Genomic DNA, 19,888 nt, shown 5'->3' with positions numbered 1-19,888 from the left:
AGGGTTTTCGATGGAAACTTATCGAAAACATATCGATTTTTATAAGTGGGCACTTTTTTTGTCACTGTTATTTTCTTCAATACAAATTGATTTAATTTTCTTTCTTTTTTTCAAAATTCCATAAAAAAATAAAAAATAAAATATCAAAAACGACTACAGTGTGTTTACTTTAATTTGATCCAAATAAATGAGAGAAATTTAGAAATGATGATGAACAAATTTAAATCTATTAAACATACACTAGTTTATTTGTCACACTCAAATGTACAAACAAACTTCATGGAGCCGAGTACCATTAATTAATTTTTTAATTACATTGAGATAATAATAAGGGACATTGCTTATGAGTTTTTCTTATCTTTCCTAGGAGGTGACTTGAGTTCAGCTCCTGCTTTCATCCCTTGCGATTTTAAATTAGCTCAGTACTTGACTAGCCTATAGGTCCCAAGCAAATAGATTAACGTACCCCATTCTAGTCGAAATTCTAGTACTACACTGTGATTCGCTATGAAAGTTTGACAGATAAAATGGGGCTCAGCTCTGGTACTCTCTTCGGTTCCAAGCTAATCGATGCACCCTTCGAAACATAGGAAAATCCACGAACCCCTCATTTTATCTGTCAAACTTTCATAGCGAATCAAAATAAACATAGTGTAGTACTAGAATTTTGACTAGAGTTTAAAATCGTTGCGTTTAAAATTTGTATGGAAATTTGAATGAGAAATCCCACTGTTTTGCATTGTCATTCCTAGGGACAACAATTTTGATTTAACCATGCATGAACAAATATATTCCAGGATGTGCTTAAGGTTTGTTGCTGTGAAGCCTTATTGTTGCGACACCCCTCGTGTAGCAACGCACCTTCTCACCAGCTAAAGAAACTCCAACCTTTACTTGCCTTGGCTCGGCTGACAGTTGTTGGAATGCCGATAGGGACGGTACGGGAAAATAATTGTCATTTAAGAACAAGTGAAACCATGTGACACGATGTCGCGATTACCTAAAATTATTCTTTGGATTTAGTTTAAAATTAATTAAATTGTTATCTATATTATCTGTGCTTAAATCTAAGTTGCTATTTGTAGTTGCGTGAGTTAAAGCAACAATAATTTGCGAAGCGTTGAAGTAAAACTGAACTCATTTTCCTTTCTAGAAAGTTGTAGGTTAAGTTGATTGGGTAAACGATCGAGCCTCTAAATTGAAACCTAATTTCGTTGTTTCTAATACGGTAAATTGTGAGTCATGAACATAATTATATACAGCTAACTCGAACTATCACCCCGTTCAGGACTCGGTTCAGGAGTTGGCCAGTTTCTTATAAAACAGTTTCGTTACCGGGTTACAACGACGGAGAATTACAAAACGTAAGATATTATACTACTAGAAGCTAAGAACTGTAATTTCAACGGCATAAATCATTCCAGGAAATTTTAACGTATCCTCAATAAATCGTTAAACGTTCGGAGTCTACTTTCTCTTCGTTGGAAAACCAACACTTATTATCGTAACCACTTCGAAAATTTGACTGCACGAATATCAGCTGCTACGATACGTACCACAATGAAACTGTTAATCCACGTTTGATGTACTGCAGCATACATGAAGTAGAAATTTCAGGTGAAATGGGGCATTATTTTCTGAGATGTGTTGAATAGAAAATTCGAAACGGAAGTGCATGTATAGCCCAAGTAACAATTCTGCAATCATTTGGCATCCACTTTGATTTATGATGGTTTTATAATGGCAATGAATAATCCATTTAGTTTAAGGGGAGAAATACAAGTTAAAAAATTTTTTTATCGATTTTTTATATTTTACTTTGTAAAATTAAAAAAATGCTACGAGCACGAGGAAGGGGTGATCTATGGCCCCGTTATCGCCGATTAACCGTAAGTTCCGGAAATCATGTTTTTACACAACCCAAAACTTTGAACGCGTTTTTCTCGAAACGGTGTTTTCCAAATTGGCGGGAAAGATAACTCAAAAAGTTCTCATCCAAATGACTTGAAACCTGGCGCATCTTAAAGGAAATAGATTTTTACTCTATGTGAACCACAGATATCATGAAAAAATTAATAATAAATAATTTTCAGGTCTGCCTAAAGTGGAAAAAAACAGTGAAAAATCAACTTTTTTTTTCAGATATTTTTTTCTAACTTTTTAAATTGTTTTAGAGGTTCACATAGAACAAAAATCTTTTCTGAATAATTTCCAATTGATAAAAGTAAGTTTTGTCCATTTTTCAGGTTGCTAGAACGCCCGCCAATTACCAATCCCCACCGGATGCAGCCTCCTACGATTTGACCCCAAGGAGCCACAGAGGTCACACACCAATGAAAAAAATCTCAAATGTAGAGGAAGATTTAAGCAATTTAATGCAAAAAACCCCAAACGTTAGCGTTGTTTCATTTGCTCACAAAAAACCCGAAAATCGTCGAGTTTTTGGCATGTTACTTGTATTTCCCCCCTTAAGTAGGTAGAATATCAAATTTTCCAATTAAAATCAGCATATATGCTTTCCTTAAAAGCAAAATGTAAACTATTACAATGTAAAACTAAAATCAATTCGAAACTTGTTTCAGACATAATCACCAAAGATCAAAAGCTTTAGAGCTAAATCAATAAAAATGAACAATAATTGTAAACGACAATAAGTAAGTAAATAAACAAACAATTTAGTAGTAACTAGTAGTAGACAGGTTTTGCAGTGTCATGTACTTTATTTTGTAGTCTGTGAGAGGGAAATCACAAATAGATTGTCTTCAAAATACAAGGCATGTTGAGAGATTGAGCTCGTGAGAACGAATTTTCATTCTCAAATTTGACTTTTTTTTTTTTGCTCCATAGGGACTGGTAAAAAAGCAGGTCAAACTGAATGGGAAAAAATAATTTTTATTTAATTAAAACTTTTTTAAAAATAATTTCCGGAAAGTAAGTGAACGGCTAGGTCCATGAATGATTTTTTGTATGCATTTGTCTACTTTTTTAACAGAATATGCATCAAAATCGAATTATTCGCACTTCTCTCAATTTCTATAAGGAGATTTTTATTTCTTCCTACCAGCGGAACAGTGCCACCTCTGTAGAAAATGGCCTGACGATATCATTCATTATTTGTATCTCTATAGAACGCTTATAGAAGATAAACTGCGTATGAACAAAAGTGTCTATAGGTTTTGAAATATTACTGTCACAATTTTTCAAGCTCTAGGTTTGGTAGACGAGAGGCAAGACAACACTGAAAAGCGTGCGCAAAAGTTACTTTTTTTACTTTTAGTTTGAAAAAGTTGGTCGTTATGTTACTCTACGGCATGACAAAACAACAGGTAGGGGAAGACGAGGTAAGACCGCCACTCTAAACAATAAATTCAGTAGCTCAATACAATCGGGGTAAGACAGACCATGACAAATTTTTCGACAACTATTGCACAAAATTGAACGCAACAAGCGCCCCATGAATGGTACTATGGTCACATAAATCATAATTGAATATCTTTGGAATCGGTCAACTGGTTCCACAGATATGGCCGGAATAGGTTCCAGTGACCATAAGTCCTGTGAGCACAGATCTAGAAATGATCAAAAACCATACGAACCTTTATTGTGACACATAAAACCGCATGAGAATTAGAAAATATGATCAATAGGAGTCATATTGTGTGCCCAGGGCCTCATTTTATACACCCTGAAATGTCCCGGGTACCCCTGGGGAAGTGGTCAAAATCATATTAACTCTAAATCCATCATGCGACACGTCAAATCACATGAAAACTCTAAAAAAAATTGTCATTGGTAGTTGAATTGAGTATGGCCACTCACAAAAATGTTCCGGATACCATCCGGGAACAAAACCAAATTTATTTTATTGTGGGAATGTAAATTAATAAGAATGGTCACATCTCACCATAGATGGATGATTCAAGGTTGTAATTCTTGATTCTTCAATATCACTTAATACTTGATCTGGAAAAACATCATTTCAGTTTCAATCAAAGTCATTTCGCAATAAAGAAGGGTGACGCTTTTACCCCGTCAAAAGTTGTCCGTCTTACCCCTGGTTTACATTTTTAACAATATGGTATATTTTCACATGTTTCATGCATTTGTACATACCTTTATATACAGTCACAGCCTATTGAAGGAAACAGGTACCAACAAACGTCAGAAAACATCGTTTGTTCATCAAAAAGTCTCATATTTGTTGCTTTCAAAATAAGATCGTAAAAGCCCCACCGAACGAGATGATTGCTTTTATTTATTGTTTGGAAGCTTCAAAAGTTCGGGAGCTACAATGTATTTCAGAATGGTAAAATCATGTTGTTAATCTTTTCTGTATTGAGTATTGGTAAGAATCTTGAGGAATTCATATTGAACTGGCTGACCACATCCCGTGGTGGGTTTTAAATCCTTTCCGGCTGATATAACCATATCGTTCGTGATCACGAACTGTAGCCCAGAGGCCGAAAGTCGAGGAACATTTCTGGTGGCGACGGCTACATCCTGCGGGTCGATGTGTTCATTAGTGAAAACATTGCTGAATTGAGAACGGAACAGGTCGGCGATGTCAGTGGTAGAATCAGCTTCGAACAATCCGTTGGTCATCGTAGAGGGCAGTCCGGATTCTATCCGTTGGTCATGGACGTAACGCCAAAAACTTCTGGGATTTGTCTTGAAGCGCCTTTGCAAATGGTCCTGATATGCGTTGTACAAACGATTATTAAGTTGGTTGTATTCAGTGCTCGCCGCCATATATCTTATTCTCGTGGAGTCCGTGCGATACTTGCTATGTCGTCTGAGAAATGTATATGCATGACCATGTTACCGTCGCTATAAATCAATGGAGACGCATGGTAGTCTTCATGGCCGCATAGGAGTACTGAGCGAAAACCCAGAACTTTATAACTTAATGTTTTTTCTCTAATATCATTATAGTTTTCCTTAAAAAGTATTTTTTTTTATTCGTTCATTTGTTCAGGCTCAGTCGTATAAACTTTACAGAGTCGATATATTCTTTTTCTTCTACAATAAGAATCTTAAAACTAGAGCTAAGGGAGTTTAACCGATTACTCGCGGTCGTCTCCAGGAAAAAGTATATTTCAAATATTATTACTTATATTTCAGTATCATTACTTATCGCTGTCTTGTAAATACTATATGGTAATTAATCTGGGTTATTGGCTCATAAACTTTCAATTTTAAGGAATACATCCTGAATATCATTGGATTTTTTTTATTTTATATTGTAAACAGTGTTCGTTTTTAATTGCTCATTTTTACTTTCCTGAATGAATTATTTTCTTTTCTTTAAGAACGGTTCATATTTTAGGATGGCTCATCGATATGTTCAAGCATACATTTATTTTCTGGTTTCTTGAACTATTTCAGTCTTTAAAAGATATTTTCATTTTCGTTTTTGGGGAAAAAATCACGATTTTACAGCATATTTGGATTTAAACAGTGATAACTGTGCGCTTTGTGTAGGACATTATTCAATATGACATTGCTCATTTAGCCACTTTTATGGAAAAATATGTTCAACTGCATGTGACGTAGGTGAGTTATTAAGTGCTCAAATTTCCTAATTTAGTGGAGATTCCTCCTTATTTAATTGAGCGTATTCTTTTTACTGTTGCCCTTTTTGCCATTTTCACCGCTCATATTCAAATGTTTAAAAGAAGGTTTTTATTTGTTTATTGCCTTTTTCTTCATATCTATTGCAACTTTTTTTTTGTTTATTGGTGCACCCTTGTAGTATTTAGTATCCAATTTGAAATTTTGTATTGCTTGTGCTTTGTTAATTAGTACGTATATATTTTAGTCATAATGAATTTAAATTCATCTCTTTCCTTCGTTTGGCATGTATTCAGATTTATCATTGAAAGTATTGCACTCAGACAGAACTTTAGGTTATGATCGTGATAAATACAATCAGCAGTGAAACAGAGCGAAATAATTCCGATAAAAAAATCTTATCACCTGTGGGAACTGAGGGTCAGATGGCCATCCAAAGGATTGCTATTGTTTTATCGTCAATAAATACATCATTTTGCTGGCAGCGTCAGTATTCTGTAGGGTTACACTCATGCCTAAAGAAACTAAATGTGGGTCATTTCACGCCAAGACATTGAGAAAAAATACAAAACTGAAATTGGCCTCTTCTGAATTGGACCAAATTTGGGGGAAATATTTATTTCGGTCGAACTTTTATGATTCCAAATTCTAGTACCGATCGACCGATTGCACCCCTTGGGAGAATTTTCTATTTTCGTGATTTTCAAGAAAACACAACTTTCTTTTATCATTATCTTCGAAAAAAAATAAACCTAAAATTAACATTTTAGAGTTAATGTGAAAATTTGACAAGATCTAAATATGAGTTTGTGTGTAAATTGTTGCCAAGTATTTTATATTTGCCTTTAAATCTTTAAACACTTAGAAATAAATCATGTAAATTTAGGCGCTCTGAGAGTGACATATACGAGCGTCAATTTTGACAGAAAGTACGCGAAATATAGCTCAATCAAAAGTAATTTTCGTCAAGCAACGATTTTTTCAGTCCCGGAGCAAGAGATGAACTAGCCATATGGCTAAAAATCTCTATTATAAAGACCAAACAAAAGTCTCGGAGCACATAATATTACATGACATGTTAGTTTAGGTCTCATTCTTTATATCAAAGACAGATTCCGTCACGTGTACAATTAGTTATTTCTAAGTGTGTATATTTAGATTTCCATTCTTACAGCACTTTTCCGAAGAACTTTGAGATCAGGGCGTAATTGCTTTTGTAAACAAACACGTCAATCACCGATTTCTCGCAAATTAAAGCTCAATCTAAAAATTTAACCGCACAAATAGGTAGAGAAATGACTCCTTTGTTCACGAGATTGAGTTTCAATTTACGAGAAATCGGCGATAAACGTGTCTGTTTACAAAAGCAATTACGCCCAAATATCAAAGTTCTCCAGTTTTGTGTTCCTCACCGTTTTTACGTAAGAAATACGTATCAGCAAATTACGCAATAATTTGCGTATTTCTTGAGATACAGCACTTTGAACCAAAGAATGCCAAAAGTTACGAGAAACACTATTCCTTTCTGCTCTTCTAAGTAAAAGAAGTAATTTTTCTCGCCTACTGTTTCAAATGTTTGTTGAAGCAAGAAAACATAAAAGCCAAATAAATTGTTTACAGTGTTGCCAATTTTTATGATTGATTTTCCATCTAAAAATATGAATTCAATGTTTTGTGGATGACGTCGATCTCTGTTCCGCAATTAAGTGCCAATCTCCGACGGACATCTATTGCCATCCATTGACGATAATCGAATATGTAGGTAGGTAGCTTCCTCACCTGCGTAGGCTATCGCACCCATTCGCACATATAATTATAAGATTTATTTGATTGTTTTACTAATTGGTAGTATTGTCACCAGCAGCACACTTTGACATCTTATGCAGTTTGTCGTATGAATACTGCATATTGGCGTCTTAGTCGAATACGTGCTCTAACCGCTCGCACCACTAATTAACAAATCAGTCCGCATCGTGCTCTCTTGCCGTGCGGATCTATTTGCTTTTTGCTGAAGGAAGTGTTACTACTACCTAAAGCTACAACAAATTTAAACAGCACTTTTCAGTGCTCAACCTGTAAAAAATTTTCTACCTTGTTCAACTCTTATTCCTCTTCGATCCTTGTTTGGACCCTACCCGAGGTAATGCTTCTTGGATATCGATTTGGAAAATTCCTCTTCGATCCTTCAGATTCTTATAGTAATCTGCTTGGAAGTCGATTTGGATAAAAAATTACTGCCGCCATGGCGCCTAAACGCAAAAGAAAGGGGCAAAATCTTGACCCCCCTTCTGATGAAATTTGAGTAATCCATCATCCAAGAAAAATTCTAGTAAACTTTCCCGGCTTAATGCCAAGAAGGAAAAGATTCCCCCTATTGTGATAACCACTTCCGATTTCCATGCTATTCGCATGGAACTTTTGAATTTCGTGAAAGTTAAGTTTTCACTACAAATTGGAAGTCGGGGTGAATGCCGTGTATTGGCTCAAACCGTGGACGGATTTAAATGTCTTCTCAAGTATCTTACTGAGAAGAAGCACAAATTTTTTACTTACGACACCAAAACTGAACGTGTGTTCAAGGTTGTCATGAAAGGACTACCCAGTGGTGAATCCCTGGATCAGATCAAAGATGAACTGGCAAAATTACTTGGAGTTGTGCCACTCCAAGTAATCAAAATGAAAATGAAATCCCGTCCTGGTGATTCGCGCAACGGGATTTCTAATGATTTTTATTTAGTTCACTTCAAGTCTAGTGAACTAAATAATTAAGATATTGGAAAAGATAGCCTTATGCTCCATGTCCGAGTGAAATGGGTACACTTCAAGAAGACTGGAGGAAATTTCCAAAACCTCACCTCACGGCTGTGCTACTACAAACAGAGAGTAGCAATCTCAAATTTGTATGTTTTGTGCAAGCTGACATTTGTGCCTTTGAAGTTTCATGCTAAGGCTTGCTTAGAGTATCACATTAAAATAACAAAAAACAGCAAAACATAGCAATAATGGAATAGCCATATCTGCCCTAAATCCGGCCGATGATGTTTCAAAATTTATCAATGATGCATACTCAATCTTTGGATGCAACTTAGTTTCATTTTTGTCTTTGTTGTATCGTTTATTCAATTTCTTTGAAAATGTATTATCTGAACAATCCTTGTCCAGTTGTATCATCTTCTGGATATTGTCTACCAGAACTTGATTCTTCGGATGCTCCAAGTCAAAATTTGGACTACCTCCCAGACATAGTGTCTTCAATTGGCTCAGCTGGTTGATGTTCGGTTCAAAGGCCAGCAAATGATTGTGGTGTAGATTTAAGTAGTTCAGTTGAGTTGTCCACTGCAGGATATTGGCATCCAGGATCGCTATGTTATTGTGCTCTAGGTTCAGCTCTAGCAGATTTGGCAACCCTACTAGGGTCATTGCATCCAGCCATTCAAATCGACAGTGGCTGCAGCTGAGCTTCCGTAGTGATTTGCTCTGTAGGAACGGATCGTTGGCCTTGTTGGATAGACGTTCATTCCAGTCAAGCTGAAGTATTTCCAATTTCTCTAACTTTTGGAATGCATGTGCAGCAATAAAATCAATTTTGTTGTTAGCCAGGCTTATGAATGATATGTTTGGATTATTTTTGAACAAGGAATGGGAACGAATGAATTGAATTTTGTTGCCTTGGAGATGCAAGTATTTTAAATTGTGTAGTTCTTTGAACGTTGCCTCGTATATTGTCGTAATCGAGCAGTTCTTCAATGATAATCCTTCAATCGATGAGCTTTTAAGAAATACCCTATTTTGTTGAAAGTCAAATGAATGGTTATCGTCAAATAATACTTTCTTCACATTTTCATTATCAACTAGATATTCTTGTTCTATGTAGACGATGTTTCTATTCGAAAGATCTACCGTCAATCCATCACTACTAAGATAATGAATAGGAGACTTCTTGTAAACTGCTTTTCCATTGATATTCGGCAAATAGTTTTCAAACATATGCAAATAATTAGCATCATCCAAACAACTGTTACGGAGTTTTTTCGCTACATACAAATCCTTGGCTGCATCAACTTGGAAGCCCGGTTGCAATTGATTCCTATCCAAACACAGCTTCTTCAACCCGTTCAAAGGAAGATCCAACAGAAAATAAGGGACCTTTTTGATTAAGTTATCGTCCAGTAGGACAACGTTGAGAACTGTATTATGCATAAATCCATGCTCATCCAACCAGTTAATCTTGTTCATTCTTACATTGATAAATTCCAGCATCGGCAGCTTAGATGTATTCAGTGTTCCTCTTAAATTACATTCTTTGGCACTCAGTTTCTTGATGGATTCCGATTTGAGGTTCAATCGTTGCAAGTTCCGATTTCCATCAACGTTCAAAATCTGGATATACTTTGCCTGTACCAATGCAGCATCATCGATTCGCTCCATTCCGTTGTACGAAAGATACAGCTGCGAAAGCTTCGGCATGCTGGTCAATGTTGTTCGATTGAGGATTGTAGTGTGGCAATGATTGCAAGTGAAGAACATTAACCTTGTACCTTGCAGATCCACCCTGTTCAAGTCAAATTGCTCGTTCCAACTTAGATCTAGCATAGATAGACTAGAAATGTGCCGAATTACTGCTTCCGGATTGAATGTGGAAAGTTGATTACCGACTAGATTAACCTTTTCTAACCAGGTGTTACACTCGAATGCATCCGGGTGTATGTATCGGAGGGAATTGTTTTTCAGCATAAGATGACTTAGTTGTGGCAGTTTCGACAAGGACACCCCGTAGATGGAATGAACTCCACAATTGTTGCAATGGTATCGTGATAGACCATCGTGAATCAGCATAACTTTGTCTATGGGGAATTCGAATCCCGTTTGGTTGCTCATGTCTAGCGTGTAGAGGCTACGATAGGCCTCGTACATCGTTTCGTTGATGATGGGATGGTTGGTCACTAAGAAGGTGATGTCAGAAGAGCTTCCTCCGATAAGGATTATCGTTGTCAGAATCCAGTGTATGTGAATTAAATTTTGGTTTGCCATTCTGTGTAACGAAACGAAATAAAAAAAAATCTTTATTATTTAGTAATACTCGTTTGGGACATTAAGAACGTTACGCTGTAAGGAGAAAGAAACGCTAGATACACAGTGGGAGGGGATTTATTTTTCGTCAAATTCGCGTGATATACTTAATGGTTGCACCCTTGTTATACAATATTCAAACATTACCATGGGAACTAAGTTGTCTATTAGATGATTATGTTATAGAACCGTGTTTTATCAAACCATCATTATTATCATTTAGTTTATTAATTAGTTAAAGTTAATAAGTGTACAATTCAAAACCTGTTTGAAGTGTGATGCTTTGCCTACACTAGTTTTGCAATATAAAACTGATGCACCACCAACATTAAGTTCGGAAGCCCTTGGCTTGGTTACTTGGGTATCCAGTCACATAATGTTCAGAATGATTTGAAGGAAGCCAAGCAAAATAGGCGGGGTGCCTATTGGAAAGTTGCTACGCCAATGGTTCTGGGTCTCCTCGGAGGAATGGCCAGAATCCGGCATGGATGAAAACGTATTATGTGACACATAAAATCAAAGGAGGGTTCAAAAACAAAATTATTGGCGGTCAGTCACATTTTCGGGTACTCTCAGAGAGTTGTCCAGAATCTGACATGAACCAAAAGCTATTATGCAACACATCATGGATTCGTGGTTTGAGACCAATCCGTAGAATCTTGATCCATAATCCATCATATGACAGATTAAACCACTCTAGTAAGTAAGAAAAAAATTGCAGCGTAACATGCAAAAGTACCTTATGCAGCTAAAAACAGAATCTTGCAGCTTGATTTATTTACCAGAAAATATCAAGAATATGCCAAAAAGAGTAAAATGTGTGAGTTTTAATTTTCTTGTCCAGAAAAGCTGTTTAACACTCCGAATACGGTGGATAAAAACTTTACACCGACTACGATACCTCCGAAAAGCGTGAAACGGCAAGTTTGCAATGACATAACTTTGCCATTTCTTGAAGAATTTCAAAAATTGTGAAACGTCTAGAATGAAAATAGGGTTCACTACTTTTTTTAAAGCGAAAAGAGTCTTTACATTTTTTTAAAAGATGTGTGGGTTTTGCTAGTGGCTTAAGACCTATAATTTAGATAAATGGGCACACATTTTCAAAGTTAACCAGAATACAGTCATGGTTCCTATATATGGATCCTGAAGACAACGGAATGGTCCTTGAAAGATGCGGAACATCCGTAAAAGTAGTCAAATCGCGAACCTCATCCTAGAGCACCGCGTTTTTTTTTTTTTTTTCAAAACATTAGGAACTGTGATATAAGAACGAATTTGGGGTGGTGACATAAACATGACCAGGATGGGTAAGGGCATCAGCCATTCAACTATCTTGTTTATACGAAATTCCTCGAAATTTTTGCAAACAAAGTGTGCGGCACTGAGCTCTAGTATCAGTTTCATGGAATTAGCACTCTTATAGATGTTCAGAATCTCCTTGAGGACGGTCTCATAGCCATCTAGGTCAATGTTTATGTCGCGACCCGAAATTAATTCTTATATCACAGTTCCAAATGTTTTCTAAAAAACCGTGGAGCTCTAGGATCAGTTTCATGGATTGACCACTTTTACGGATGTTCAGGAATTTCCAGAGGATGGTCTCATGGCCATCCAGGTCTATGTTTACGTCACGTTCTAAATTGTTTTCTTATATCACAGTTCCAAGTGTTTAAAACAAATCACTGAGTTTTAGCATCAGTTTCATGGACTGACAATTTTACGGATGTTCCGGATATTACAAACAACGGTTCCTTGGCCATCCGGGTCCGTGTTTATCGCATTATCCTGAATTCTATCTTATATCACAGCTCCAAGTGCAGAACTCTAGGATCAGTATCATGGATGCACCACTTTTACGGATGAGAGCAGCAATGCCAAATTGCCAGATTTTTGGTCAGGCAAAAAGTTGACACCTCTCTGTTTATTTTGAAAAAGAGTGGTTCTGTAACAAGTTTGATGGCTCGAACCCACAATTTCCATTCAGTACACAAGTGCAAGTGCATTATCGACGATATGTGCTACTACATATAAACGCAGACTTAATCATATTTTCAAAATCCAGGTATTTAAATCAATTTACAATGTTCACTGACCCCACAATTATGGATCACTTCCATTTGATTAACACGCTAGACTTTTTGTGGTCAGCGTATTTTAATAATTATCAACTCCATTCCCTGACTCCCGGATTTGCTTTCGATGCCCGGAGAACTGATAAGTTGTGCCTAACAACTTATTTAAAGGTTTATTTTGGCTATTTGGCTTTATAATGTTATACGAGAAAGGCACTTATCACCAGTATTAATAATTTTTTTTTGTTTTCAAATTGTATGTAGGGAAGAGCACTACTTCGTCGTAATCGCCCATTTCCGTTCTATCGAGCAGAAATCATCAATAATATCAATAATTTCACAATGCACAAAACAATAATACGTTTGTTCCGATGCGTTAGTTCATTAGCTACAACATAAATCCTATTAGAGCGCATTGTATGCATATTTACGCTCATTGTTCTCAAAACAAAAGAAGCGCTCCTAGCGAATCCCCTTTTTCTACGTTTATCCGTAGGACGAAGAAAATCTAATGGCGTTTCAATGCGTTTGGACGGAATTGAAACGCGTAGGACGAATTTAGAAGCAAGAAGCAGTGTTAGATTTTTAATAATATCTCAACATTGTTTAACTCTTTATCAAACCGAACGGTACGTATGGAAAGGTGGATAAATTTAGACGTTATCTTTGATGAAAACATTCCATGTTTTGTTCAAACCCTTTCCAAAAAGCGTGGTGAAGTGCGCGATGTCCTTAGTAGGACGGAAATTAGATCAAAAACCCTAGTCACTAAGTAGTCACGCTACGGGTTCAGAAAAATTGTAAATGGGAGAATTTTAAATTAAGATAAATGGAAGATTTTAGAAGAAGGGACTTGAAGAATTTGGAATACACTCAATTCGGATTGTTCATATTTTTTTTTTGGCCTAATGTTCGATCGTATGATTTAAAATAACAACCCAATTTAATTCAAGTTGAATAAAAAATCAAAGAAAAATATGGTTGTATTGAAATATCTGTTCTCATCCTAAATGAGAAGAAAATCCTAAAAGTGTACATCGCGTTAAATCAAATTTGAGTGTATGAAGAAATAGTAAATTGAAAATTTTGAGAGACATTGGGAAAAAATTTAAACTTTAAAGAGTTTGAATTGGAGCGATTGAAATTTGGAGAATCAGAAACACGGAGAATTTGCAATTCAGATAATCTCAACTGTTTAGAGGTTCGAATTTACAGAATCAGAAATTGGAAGGAGTTTTCAAATTTTGAGTATTTCCCAGGTAACAATTTGATGCTTAACAAGTGTTGTTCAATCGATTTTAATTCAGCCTTTGTTTGAATAATTATTGTACATATACCACATTAACCTTTGTTCAGCTTTTAAACATCTAAATCTGGTGATTTTAATCAGTCAAAAGCTTAACAGTTATTTGAATTATAAGCTAACAGTTTTTTTCAACCCTTGTTCAGCCTTCGAGTTTTATTTTGAAAAAAAAATAATTGAAGACCGCTTCATATCTTATATGTTTTTATGGGACTGCAAGTCTAAAAATTACCTTTGCATTTCGGGATTCGAACCGGCAGTCGCTGATTAACAGGCATCAATCATACCTACTGGACCACTTAAACATATGTGTGGTATGATCATTAACTTGAAACACGTCAAATTTAAGTTGAATAACAGCAACCGGAAGAGTGTTATACAGCAATGCAGAATTATAAACAATAACTGGTGACAATAAATCATTCATCTCAATTTCACAATGTGAACACAAGTGCGCGATTTATTTCGATCGTCACGTGGAAGCTGTGTTAGTGCCATAATTGAGTTATATTTTTGGATATTTATCTGAAATTAGGTGCAATATAGCAGTCTAATCACATAAATACAAATGTTAATGCTAGCGACGTCGTCGCAGCCCACTTCTACCTGGAGCTATTCCTAAAAAGCTCCTCTACCTTGTCTCTACTGCTGCCGCTGCTTGGGATTAGAAAGGTAGACAGTGAATTTAGAAGAACTAAAATGCCGGAAATGCAACGAGTGACACTGACTACATTTAACAAATCAGGACTATCACAATATTTGTAGCGCATTGCTGGTTTGTGGAGTAGTGTTAAGCTTAAAAAAGGCATGTTCAATCTTTAGATCAGCTATGCTATTGAGGTTGAATTATGGGGATACAATTAGCTTCACACACTACTATTAAACTTTAAATTCAGCCTACTGTTGATCAGCTTTTTACACCTTAAATCAACCAATAATCAACTTCTGTTCTTACTGTTCAGCTTGAATTGTTACTTGGGTTGTAGGCTTGGGAGGATTTTTAGTTTCTGTAGCATTTGAAATTGGGTGAATCAGGAACTTGTAGAATTTAGAATTAACCATGTTACCATGCTTCTGCGTTAATTTTCCCTCAGATGTCACTGCTGTTCTTAATAGCGACATCTATTGGAAAATACGTATGAACTTAGCTCCGTTAATTCTTAACAGTGTGGTCAAAAAATGTATAGTGTCTCTATGTATGCATTTAGATTAACATCTAAAATTCGTCCTTTTTTACATATTCTGCTAAAAACCTACCTCAGATGTGGTGCTTTTTACATATTCTGCACACAAAATACTTTCTAAGCCCGGCGGGTTAGGTACCAGGCAAATTTAAAGAATTTTGATTTTGGAGAGTAAGTAGTTTGGAGAATTTAAAATTTTGTAAATTTTGAATTTGCAGATTTAACATTTTGTAGATTTTTGATTTTTGTATCAAGTATAGAGAGTTTGGAATATGAAGAATTTAGAATTTTAGAATTTGGATGTTGCCAGATTTTAAATGGAATTCGGAGAGTTCAAAATTTTGATAGCTCTTTTAATTTGAAGTTACAAGAATTTAGATTTGGGGAATTTGAAGAATTTGAAGATATTCGATATTAGAAGTGCAAGGAACATGAAAATTTTAAAACTTGAATTATTTGGGTTAAAGAGAAATTTGAATAGTATTTTAAAGGTTATTGACTTGAAAATAATTAATTTGCAGGAACTTGTGATTTGGGAGAATTGGGATTTCGGAGAATTTTGTATTTGTACAGTTAGAAGTTTTGAGAATTAGAAATTTGAGGAGTAAGGAACATGGAGAACTTGGAATTTTAATAATCCGGATATGGAGCATTTGGAATAAGCATAATTAGGAGAATGTGGAACTTGTAAAATTTAGAATTTAGATAATTTAGATCTGGAAGAATTTGTTATTAAGCGTGCTCCAAATTTAAAGAACTTGTAGTTTGGAGATTTTAAATTTGGAATATTTTGAATTTATAATTTGGAGAGTTTGGAATTTGCCAGATTTGGAATGGAATTCAGAGAACTTAAAATTTTGAAATTTTCTTTCCTGAACGTTCACGAAGAACTCGAAATTCCACGCACCGAAGCTTTGACAGACCTGAATTCACACCGCACGATCCTACTTAGTGAACGCACACAATGACTACAGCAAATTAGGGAGGCCTCACGCAAATTTTACAGTCCTCCACATTTTCAACGGCACTGACGCACTCTACTAAAGGAAGTAACGATGGCTATTTCCATGCAAGGGAATTATTATTATCGAATGACGACACTCTACATGAGGAAGACCCTGCTAATGTAAGTAATACTGACCCTCAAAAAATCTCTTCACTTCCTCAACAGAATGCGACTGAAATTTTGGTGTATTGCCAAAATTTCAATTGCATGAATAGCCCAGCTAAAATAAAAAAAAAAATCCACCAGAACCTTCTATCTTCTTCTTTTCAAATAATTCTTGGAACTGAAACAACGAACTGGGACGATAGGGTCAGAAGCGAAGAATTTTTTGGAAACAATTCTAATGTATTCCGGCACGACAGGAATTTTCAACTCTGTAAGAAAAAGGCTGGTTGTGGAGTGCTCATTGCCATCAATGCTGGCTTTACTTCTGAAAAAAATTATAACAAACAATCACAAGGAATTCGAAAATGTCTGGGTCAAAGCACTTATTGCCGGTGAAATAATTTTTTTTTCTTCGGTGTATTTTCCACCTGAACATGCCCACAAGCAGTCTTTTGAAATTATTTTTTTTTTCAAATTGTAGAAATACGAGCTCATAGGTTTCATAAGAGATCAATTGGTAAACAAACAAGTTCGTAACGATTACAAGGAGCTATTGAATTTAGCTCTGGCTTTTTTAGATGTACAATCTATAAAATTCACTCCTCCAGGGGCACATAGCCGTGCACGGTGGATGGCCAAGGCAATTTATTGCCTGAAAATCTGGATGTTTAGAGACCAATTTATTCTAAGTTCCTATGAACAGAAATGTATGCCTGTAATTTGCATATTTTTAATAAGAATTTACATAACTTCGTGGTTCAATGCTCCTCGTTCCTTGTCGGCAGCACGAAATGACCTTACCCTGGCAAAAAAACTACTTAATTATAGATCTTCGTTCAAAAATAACACCGATAATGTTTATGCTGCAGCTTCAAAAAAACTCACAAGGCATTTATGGTACTTGAGTGAAGAGCTTATAGCCATGGCATTTTTTGATCCAGAGGTAACTATTGAAGAAAAAAATTCCATGGTCACTGCTCTCAACATTCAAAAAAGCAATGCGGATCGAAATGTAGGTTGTGAAATATCTTCACCCGAAGTTTTAAAAAATTATGAGTTGTCAGATTTTGTTTCGAAGAAAAAAACTGAAACCAATTTGCGAAACTATCACAACTTATGTAACCAATTAAATACAACCATCAACTCTGCATATGAGGACTATAACCGCAAAGTCGAAAATGAAGTCAAGTCATGTCCTAAATATGTAAACACGCAATTTTCCTTCGCGAATGAATTGGGATGCAAATGTAGGTGAGAATTCTTCTGAAATTTGCAATCTCTTTGCAAATTTCTTCCAAGAAGCATACACCACATTTTTTGAAGAAACTCGTGACCGCGATTTCTTTGCATTCATTCCTGAAATTTATAAAAACATCTCTGTCAAACAATTTTCTCAACATGAAGTCCTCAATGCACTAAAAAACTTAAACGCGTTGAAAGGTTCTAGAATATGTATCTTTCATTCTTAAAGCCTTGGACAGTTGAAGCGCTATACACCGACTTCAGTAAAGCATTTGACCGCATCGACATACCATTATTAATCCTCAAATTGCAGAAAATAGGATTGGATCCTGGACTTTTGAATTGGCCTCAATCATACCTAACACATCGTAAACAAATAGTCCGCTTTCAAAATAAACTTTCAGAACCAATTTCAGTCACCTCTGGGGTACCCTAGGGTTCTCATTTAGGTCCACTTCTTTTTTATTTTGTACAAAAACGGCATTTCCTACATACTTAAAAAATAAAACTGCTTGTATATACAGACGACATGAAGCTCTCTATGAAAATAAGTAATTCTAGCGATGCAGAAGAATTCCAGAATGAAATCAACGTATTCCACATCTGGCGTAGCAAAATTCTACTTCATCTGAACGTAAAATAATGTACCGCAATAGCATTTAGCAGAAAAATTGAAACACCGCATATTGAAATTTCATTAGGCAACCAAATAGTAGAAAAAAGAAAAATTGTAAGAGATCTAGGTGTAATCCTAAACTCCAAACTAACTTTTATAGAACATTATAATACTATCATTAGTAAAGCAAACAGAATGCTAGGCTTCATCAAAAGGTTCAGTCATAATTTCGAAGAACCACACACTACCACATATGTAAGGCCAATTCTGGAATACTGCCACCTAGTATGGAATCCATACATTTCCATACACGAAAAGCGCATAGAATCTGTCCAAAAACAATTCCTTTTATATGCTTTACGTAAACTGAATTGGACTGCATTTCGGTTACCATCTTATGAAGTGCGCTGCATGCTCATCAATATACAAACACTTAAGGAGCGCCGCCAATTTGAAATATGTACTATTCTTCATCAATGACATTATTTCAATGCGCATAGATTCAGCAGAAATTCTCGCACAATTATACTTTTACACACCTTGTCGATATCTTAGAACACGGAATTTATTTTCTGAAAAATCGTATAGAACAAACCATGCAAAAAATAGCCCAATCAATGGAATGATGCGGAAATAAATTAATATAGAATAAGGAAAATTTTGAGTCAGGAGAATGTGGATTTTGATAATTAAAAAAAAGATGTTTTAGAAGAGTGTTTATATTGAAGATTTTAGATTTTGGCAATTTTTTATTTTAAGAATTTAAAATTTATATGTTTCTGAGTTTGGTATTTGGAGATTTTGTAATTTTAATAATTTATAATTTGGAGCATTTTGCAGATGGAATTCGAAGATCTTAAAATTTTGTTAATTTGGAATCTAGAGAATTAAGGGTTTGGAGAATTTGAAATTTGATAAATCTAGAATATGGAATTCAATAAATTTGAAATTTGTAGAATAAGAACCTTGGGAAATTTGGAATTTGGATAATTTTGAATTTGGAGTATTTAAAATTTAGACCATGTGGAATAAAAAAAAAAATAGACGATTGGGAATTGGAAGAATATTTGCATTTTTATATTTGATTTGATTTATAATTGTTAAGCATGTGAATATATTCATCAATGATATATTTACGACTGTCATGGAAATGATTGATTAAAACCAGGGTTGCTTCCACTCACTTGATATAAAAAATGGTGTTTCGGTTTTATGAAAATATCAGATATTATAATGATAATTAATACTTGTAAGTAACAAGAAGAGGGTGTAAAGTATGAGCATGACTCATACAACTTTTAAATTTTGCGTTCAGTGCGTCACAATCAGCGATTTAACGATTCGTGAGCGCTCACTCTGAGTGAACGCTCGCGAATCACAAAATTGCTGATTGTGACACTCTGAAAGCGAAATTGACAGGTTTTATGAGTCAAACACATACTTAACATCCTCTTCTTATTACTTACAAGTACAACATACCATCATATCGTCTAATGATTTCATAATTCCGAAAAACATTTATTTATAGCATGTGGAGTGAGTGAAAGCAACCCTGATTGAAACTGATTCCTTATTTTACTAAAATTAAATTAAAAGTATATCCATGTAAACCCTTATCTGGGGTGACATTGGGCCAAAACATGCATTTCGTTAAAATATCTTAAAATATATATATTTTTTATCCTTGATTGGTTTTTCGCCGATATTGATATTGAG

General features: G+C 35.3%; 1 protein-coding gene across 1 annotated transcript; it reads right to left on the bottom strand.

The window, feature by feature from the left end:
• Positions 1-4,320: 4,320 nt before the first annotated feature.
• LOC135702674 (protein artichoke-like) lies at positions 4,321-10,602 on the bottom strand. The gene is made up of 2 exons (XM_065223701.1): positions 8,639-10,602; positions 4,321-4,792 (listed from the first exon to the last, which is right to left on the bottom strand). The coding sequence occupies exons 1-2, from the start codon at positions 10,600-10,602 to the stop codon at positions 4,321-4,323; spliced, it is 2,436 nt and encodes an 811-aa protein (XP_065079773.1).
• Positions 10,603-19,888: the final 9,286 nt, after the last annotated feature.

This window comes from Ochlerotatus camptorhynchus, unplaced genomic scaffold (assembly GCF_037179485.1).
Source record: "Ochlerotatus camptorhynchus isolate MF236.1 unplaced genomic scaffold, CSIRO-AGI_Acam_v1.1 ptg000196l, whole genome shotgun sequence".
NCBI lineage: Eukaryota > Metazoa > Arthropoda > Insecta > Diptera > Culicidae > Ochlerotatus > Ochlerotatus camptorhynchus.
This window is presented reverse-complemented; position numbering and strand designations above follow the sequence as displayed.